The sequence below is a fragment of the Primulina huaijiensis genome, chromosome 13, assembly GCF_012295235.1.
Source record: "Primulina huaijiensis isolate GDHJ02 chromosome 13, ASM1229523v2, whole genome shotgun sequence".
Classification (NCBI taxonomy): Eukaryota; Viridiplantae; Streptophyta; class Magnoliopsida; order Lamiales; family Gesneriaceae; genus Primulina; species Primulina huaijiensis.
The window spans coordinates 17,707,406-17,715,675 of NC_133318.1; the positions used below are offsets into that span (position 1 = coordinate 17,707,406).

The window sequence follows — 8,270 nt, forward strand, 5'->3', positions numbered from 1 at the left end:
CGAATTAAATTTGAAACTAAAGTTTTAAAAATTTTCAAATTTGAATAAAACTAATTCGAGTCGATTCAAATTTTCGTCATATTCATTTCGATTCGGTTGATTTGCCATATATTTATAAACTTCTACAAACTTATCATACTTTGAAACTTCTATAAATCCTTTAATAATACACAGTGGTATCAAGAATATATATATAATTTTTATGACGATAGAAGAGTTATTTTCATGGTAATTAAATATTTTAATTGTAAATATCTGGATGTAACTTTTTTTGTATCATACTTTTGTAGATTCCACTCTCCAATTTTCACTGTTTCGTTTATAGTTTATTGTATGAAAAACATAAGAATGATTTTTTCATAAAATTGGAGTATATGGAATATAAAATCAAATACAAATCTAATATATATTGAAAAAAATATACATTTCTTCTTATCATAGATACTTTAATTAGCACGTAGTAGTCGAAGTAGTATAAAAATAGAAAGTTGAAGACAAATAGCAGCATGGACCAAGTAAAAGATAAAAGTGATTTAAAAAAAAAATTATCACAAGTTTGAAAAGCATCGACGATATTATTAAGGTGCAAGTAAATATATATCCTAAATTTAATTTAATATAGCATCATTTGTCCTTACAAAATAAAACGAGTAAAACAGTCGGTCCGGGAGATGTGTTGATCTGTGAAAAGTAATAGTTCGACATAAAAGTAACATTTTTTCATAAATTAGATCGGATACTAAATATATTTGACAATTAATGCAATTTTTTGAACAAACGTTAATGTTGTGGTTAATAAACTAAAGTGAAACCCAATATTGAATTGATATTTCACCTACAATAAACCATGGAATTTCTGAGCAAGATTCCATGGTTTTTTGCTTAAAGATTCTGTAGTATCTTGCTCAATCTTATTGTGTGGATTTGGAAAATTATATTTTGATGGATATACTGTGTACATAAAAAAATATTATATATAAATCAATAAAATATTGTTTTTTAGGTTTGACGAGCCTGAAATTAGTTTTTGGATTCCTCAGTTTGATCATTGCAAGATCTTAAACTATAAACACGTAAATAAGACATAAATTGTAATTAAAAATAATAATAAGACATAAATTGTGAACGTTGAGTATCAAAACATGAAGATATATATATATATATATATATATATATAATTACAATATTGAACTTACTTTAAACTAGAAAATTGTAAGAGAATCATGACTGATGATGTTTTAAAAAGAATCTGGTTGTACTGTTTGATAAATATTATTGACTCATATAAAATATAATATATGATGTAAATAACTATATTTTAAAATTTGTTAAAATTGTATGTGATTATCATATTTTATTCAAAAAAATAATAATAAAGAAAGAAAAAACATACATCTTGTTTTCAACTTGCAGCAGTTTTAATTTAGTATTTGATGGATTTCTTTTTTCTGGTGCTGTACATGAAGAACGTAGCTTTTATTCTAGCTCGAACCCTGATCATTTTCCACCACATAATTTGGCAAGAACTTTAAATTGTGAGGCAACTGATCTTGTGATATTAGCATATTTTAGCAAAACTTTGGCATAAGTTTTACGTAGAACACTGAAAGTTGCTGAAAATCAAGCAACACAAACATCAAAACCTATCAAATGCATGGGAAACCTTCCTAGTCGTTTACATCTGACATCAAGAATTATATTTCATGTTTCTTAAATGGTTCAAAGCATATTACCTACATTCATGATCTTGTCAATTAGCAGTTGCTGAGTTTGTCCATTTCAGGCACCGGCCTCATTCTAGAAGGAATGTGAGTGTTGTGTGTGGCTTATAAGGATATTACTGTATGTTTCTTCCATCACACAAAACGATCGTTGCTTGTTTTGTCACCTGCACCACTATTTGAGAACGAAATCAAGTCGGGGTTTGAGCCAAAGTAAAAACAGGTATGGGAGTCGAGAGACAAACAAACCTCTTGCGTTTGCTTTTCTGGGAAGTAGACGATGAAGGATTGCTGTGCCAATTCCTTTTCCGTTGGTTGATGAACCAATTGTTGATCTGTTTCAGTTGCAAACCGGTTTCCTGCACCAGTCTTGCCTTATCTTCCTCCTAAAAAAATGCATCATGAATTAAAGACGATGATGTGAAAGTTTGTTAATCTAGAAAGTAGCTGTCATAGCAATTTAGCGTCTTCTTACGGTTGGATAAGGCCACTTGGAATGTGATTGCCACCAGTTTTTCAAGACAGATGTGGTGTCGCCTGGAAGTTTTCCAGCACGTCTTTTGCGTAATATTTCTTCTCTGATGTCCACAATCTTGTCCTTATAACCCTATAGAGAAGAAAAATGATGCTAATGAATTATAATCACGTGAATGTGTCAAGCTATAAAGCATTATCATCTGATCAAGTTCACATCTTTAATCTCTAACCTGTTTAAGCTCATGCTTGAGTTCTAATCTCACGCGTTCCATCAAGGATCTTTCGGTCTCAGTGGGTACTAAAGGACCAAATCCCAGGCTATCTGGCCCGTCTAGACTTTCGTCAAATAAATTGGTTTCGCTATCAGTCTGGTCCTCGTCATCATCAGACATAGTTGCTCCCGTGCCTTCACCCGGTGCTACCCCTGTCAACAAATGCTCAAATGAATCAGCCTGATATACAATGAAACAGTTGCGTGGCTGTTAAATTTTTTTTTGCCAGTGGCATCCATAATATTTAGATGAGACACTAGCTAGTAATTGCGTTAAACTACACTATCACATCTGTGCAAGGAGAGATTAGATAGCCTACACAAGAAAGATTCGTATATATTGCTTCAAAATGGCTAATCAAGAAAAAGCAACTGAATAGAAGGTATGATTGTCTGGTTGAGCTGATGTTTGGGGGTAGTAAGGAAACAATAAGATGCACAACCGGCTTAGCATAAATTTTTTATGACGATGGATTTTCAATGGTTAAAACTTCAGACAAATCACATTTGATTACGACGATGGATGTTCAATGGTTAAAACTCCATGGAAATGTTGGTTGAGATGAGACACCATGATTGACATGTGAAGTTCGATAGGAAACAGTGAGAGTTAAAAGTAAATGATCACCTGTCAAACTTTGCAAAGATTGCTCTAGCTCCCAACAAGCCATCACTGCTTCCATTGCATGAACCCGAACATGCTGCTGCAATTGCTCTTTGAAGGACGAGAGTAATAGAACGTAATGCGTCTACATGAGAACGATAGAACAAACAAAGATTTCATACATTAATTATGTGACATTATAACTGCAATAAAAAAATAATAATCATCTACAAATCTAATCATTTGAAGGAACAGTGGATGCTTAAATTATGCCCATTTCAGTTCAATCAAAGTCCATTTTACACCTTTTCTGAGTTTCTGAGAAGTCTGTGGATTGCTTGATATCTTTATTGGGTAATATTAGAATTCACTGTAAATGTTAAATAAACGTTTAAATTTAATGTTATGTGATATCCATCGCAATTAGTAACATGAGAATGAAAACAAAAATAAACATCACGGTTTTACATGCAAAACACCTAAACAAATTAGGGTCAAACCCACGAACGAAACAGAAAAAATAATTCACTATGATATTTAGCGAATTACGACCTCCCTCTACGACATAGATACAAGACACCTCTATTACTCTTTCGATGACAATTGAAAATTTGCTCAGAAGATATCAAATTCATATTCTCTATATTTTTCGATATATACTAATGAGAGAGGTCCTACTTGAAACGCATTACATTTTCCATCTTTGAATTTGAAGCCCCTCATCTTGACAAAGAAGGAGGCTATCAGACATGAATGATGGATAACTTTTAATAGCTGTCAATGATCTACTCATGTTTTGATCCTAATAAAAGAAAATATGCCATTACTTAAATACTTACTTACACTTGCAGGAGATGGAGTAAGTTGGATTCGAAATTGCAAATAGTTGTGAACTTGTCTGTAACGGAGGCAAAATACATGGAAACTACACAAGCTCGTAAGGAGGCAACGTGGATTCAACTTTTTTTTTTTGCTCTTTGAAAGTTGAGTAGACTTTGCATATTAAAAAGAGCAGATTTTTTTGCTCTTTGACAGTTTTGAGTAGACTTTGCATATTAAAAAGAATCTAACTTTTCGTTCCAAAACTAAATATGCTAGAGTCCAGTTTCACTTTGTTTAAGAAGTGGTGGGAGATTACTTGGCTCATGCTTTGGCCAAGCCAAGCCAATCCATACGGATGAATTTAAATAATGTACATCCTCAGGTGGCCTAGCAGAAGATTGAAAGGTTATATATGTATTCTCAATCTAATCTTCAGGTGGCAGAAATGTGAGTAGATGAACAACTATCATCAGTTTAAACACCCCACTTTTGTCGAAACGAGGGGCTGCAAATTCAATAGCGTGTTTTCAAGCAGGAAGCTCTCTTACCCTTGTTTATACATCTCCAAATATCTGGTTTTTGAGCTTGATATATCATGAGTTAGTTTTCTAGTCAATGACTTATTTTACCAACAAAATATTATAGGGAAATATATTCATTGTACCGGTAGTTTCTACCTAATTTCCTTGGGAGTTTTCCACTTAAAGTTGTATTCAATATTCTCGTATTGCTCTCTCCTCTATTGCTGTATTAAGACAAATAAGAATTAAGTTGAAATTCCCATGACAAAAGAATCCAAATAACAAAAATAAATTTTAAATTTATCTATCCGAAGGTACTTGCAGAACTCCATCAACAAAGAGATTCTTGGAAGCACTAAAAAAATAGAGTTTCAATTATTAGTGTACTAGGCACAATAGGATTCCTATTTGATGCGACAACAAGATATTCCAACTCACATTATACAAAGAGAATTCCAAAAGGTATTCGATCAACAACAGAAGCAGAAATCGCAAAGGGGGACAAAAAAATAAATGAAGTCTAAAAATTTATGACATTGAAATATAAGAATATGGCGATGTATATGTTTTTGGTTTCTTGTCCTCCGATCCCTTACACTAAAAGCTAGCCTACGAAATTCAACATCAAAAAGCTTTAGTTCAGTTGGAGCCAAATTCACCGATTTCTTGAAATAAAATGAATTTTCACAATTGACCATAATAATTAAATTAAATAATTTATTAAATTATCAAAGAACTAAGGGGAAAAAACCCATGAATATCGATCTTGCATACTACCATTGAAAGTACGCGGAATAATCATCATGGGAGATCCAAGAATTTCTAAAAATTTAATCTTGGAGACTAGAAGATCAAATTTTCGATCAAAATCAAAATTCGAAAAGAGAATCAAACAGTTTCGCTACAATCATGCCATAAATCACCAGACAACCGCATAAGAACACATTTAATTCATATTCACGGAGATATTCCGACGCACATATATATATACACACACACACACACACACACAACATTAATGGGAAGAATTAATAGATATGTTTTGTACCATGAAGTGGTCGAGGTCTTTATCATCTAGGGGCTGACCATGCCCAAGAACAGAATACTTAGCCACCACCTGCTGCGACTGAGAAAGCTGAGAGTCGATCCTCGGCAGCTGGTCCACCGGCGTAGCTATCCGGAGGCAGGCCACGTGCGCCGACAGCAGCTGCTCGTACAACGGGTGGCTAAGGATATCCGCCTTGCACCTCTCTCTCTCCCAGTTGTTGTTATTCCCGTTGCTGTTGCTATTATCCCCCCCGCCGCTTTCTTGGTGGTGATCGTTGTTGTCCGGCGGGGTCTGGGGGCTGTGTTGACTTTGAGTCATTAGCCAGTGGTGGGGGTGATGGAGCCATGTGTTGGTTGCCGTGACTGGCTGAGATGGCGGCGTCTTGTCGTCTGGCGAGTGGTGGTGATCGGGGAGGATGGATCGGAAGAGGGAGGCGGACGCTGCCGGGTGTTGGTGGTGGTGGTGATCGGGGTAGTGGAGGGGCATTTCTTGGGATAGGTGGTGGTGGTCCTGAAATGCCATGTGCGTCGTGGTTGATGCCCCGTTGCCTCCTACACCCACAGTTATATATATATATATATATATATATAGACACACACACACAGAGTGGCTGGGTGCTGCTGATGCTATTCAAGATTTTCAGAGAGAAAATGTGTGTTTCTCAATCTCAATCTAAGTAGAAGGAATGTATGGACGTTGAAATTCAACATATTTGTTCTTTGAGAGATGATATTCTTTAAAATTTTAATATAATATATATACCGAACTAAATAATTTTTATAACCCTTCACCACTTAATAAAATGATTATTATTATTATTATTATTTAATAACTAAAATTAAAATTCAAATGCAACCAAATATTAGGAGGAATGAATTTTTGCACTTAAAATTCCGTGAAGAGTTTTACAATTTATGGCAAGTTGATTGGGGGGACCTTAAATTCGCAGCATTCCGCTGGCCTTTTTCGAAAAATTTATAAAACTTTTTATACATATAAAGTTATTAAAATTTGATTGATATGTGGTCCTTTGTAACAACTTGCGTGTAGCATTTGATTTATCCATTTATTTTCCATGTAATTTGAACTCGTCTCACGAATATAAATTAATAAAATCGTCGCTAACCAAAATATAGCAAGCCAGTTGAATTAGACGGCAAGGAGAAAAAAAAACCTAAAGCAATAATAATAATAATAAATAAATAGATTAATTAATCACTCACACTTCTCTTCTCATGCAAATATTATAATACATGGTACATAAATAATTGTCGATGTTTTCTAAAAAGATCGTGGAATAAGACAAGACTTTTTGATTGATTGGGATTTTGCTTTATTCATTTATTATTATTATTATTTGTTTTTTTGTTGGGAGAAGCTTTATTTATTTATTTATTCAATTATATTATTATAAATAATTGTATATTGGTTGGGTTGGCACTCAAAAAATGGGAGAAAGAAAAACGTGAGACGTGTATGAATGACTCTTGATTGACGTTACTTTGAATGCTTTCATCAATTCCTCGTCTTTTATATAATATAATATAATATAATATAATATTAATTAATTAATTATTTTTCTTAAATACTTTATTATTTACTTCTTATATATATGTTCACTATCTCAAACGCAATAATTGTTGAAATTTCAGATTTATTGACCAAAAAACATTACAACTTTTGGCATAATTGCCATTTGAAATGTCTCAAACATTCCAAAATTTCATCAAATCTTCTTTCAACTTCAAGTTTTCTATTACATGATGGAATTATTTATATTATGTTTGATATTAAGATCTTCAGTTTGAAAATAATTTTTATAACAAAAAATAACTTATTTATTGAGTTTTTAAAATTAATATAATATTATGATAAACTTATTTAATAATTTATATAGTATCTTTAATTTAATCTCATATTATTGGCTTCTTTGTTGAACAAAAATTAGTCAAATGGGTAATATATTCCAATTTGAAAACGAAGTTCCCAATTGGGGTCAAATTTTGAATTGTTCGATTTTTAAAAGAATAATATTAAAACTATAGTAAAAACTTGTCTGAGACGGTCTTACGGATCGTATTTTGTGAGACGAATATCTTATTTGGGTCATCAATAAAAAAGTATTACTTTTTATGCTAAGGGTATTACTTTTTATTGTGAATATCGGTAGGATTGACGCGTCTCACAAATAAAGATCCGTGAGACAGTCTCACAAGAGACATACTCTAATCTATTTACAACAATTATATCGTGAAATTTTGATATTATATCAATGAGAACCTAGCTAGCATCTCGTTACAATCGCGCAGTCGAGTTCGATGTAAAATAATTTGAATAAACAAATTTATTAAATATAAATTTGAGACGAGATATCGTGTTTAATAGTAAAAAAAAAAAGAAAAAAGAAAAGAAAAAGGAGATTGAAGGGCGGTTCCATCGATACGCAGAACCTAGAAAAAATGAGGGAGAGCCGGATAAAATTAAAACCAGCGCCCGACACTGACCACAGAGCCGTACGACATCCACGCGTCGCTCCTTCCTTTAAGGGACCACCAACACTCCGGGACCCCATCGGAGCACGCGCCGTGATTATCGACCAACCTGGATCCACACCCCCTTTTTATTTTTGTCTATTAAATTTGATAGATGAATTAGATTTTCTTTTGGTAAAAGGTATTCAACAAAAAAAATTAATTCAAAATGGGAATCCAATTTATTAATAAAAGATTTTGGAGCTGTGTCATTCTGAACATACAGTGCATGTGTCGCTTTCTCCGTCGTCTGAATTATTCTGAGCACATTGTTT

The 8,270-nt window shown here is 33.1% G+C and overlaps 1 protein-coding gene across 2 annotated transcripts; it reads right to left on the minus strand.

Moving 5' to 3' along the window:
* Positions 1 to 1,533: 1,533 nt before the first annotated feature.
* Positions 1,534 to 6,142, minus strand: LOC140991354 (homeobox protein knotted-1-like LET12). Of its 2 annotated transcripts, none has more exons than XM_073461271.1 (6): positions 5,465 to 6,142; positions 3,098 to 3,218; positions 2,429 to 2,622; positions 2,197 to 2,328; positions 1,971 to 2,107; positions 1,534 to 1,888 (listed from the first exon to the last, which is right to left on the minus strand). In XM_073461271.1, the coding sequence occupies exons 1-6, from the start codon at positions 5,984 to 5,986 to the stop codon at positions 1,885 to 1,887; spliced, it is 1,110 nt and encodes a 369-aa protein (XP_073317372.1). In that variant the 5' UTR covers positions 5,987 to 6,142; the 3' UTR covers positions 1,534 to 1,884. The 2 variants fall into 2 exon arrangements, with proteins under 2 accessions (XP_073317372.1, XP_073317371.1); XM_073461270.1 differs by having other exon boundaries at positions 1,534 to 1,896.
* Between the last annotated feature and the right edge of the window lie 2,128 nt (positions 6,143 to 8,270).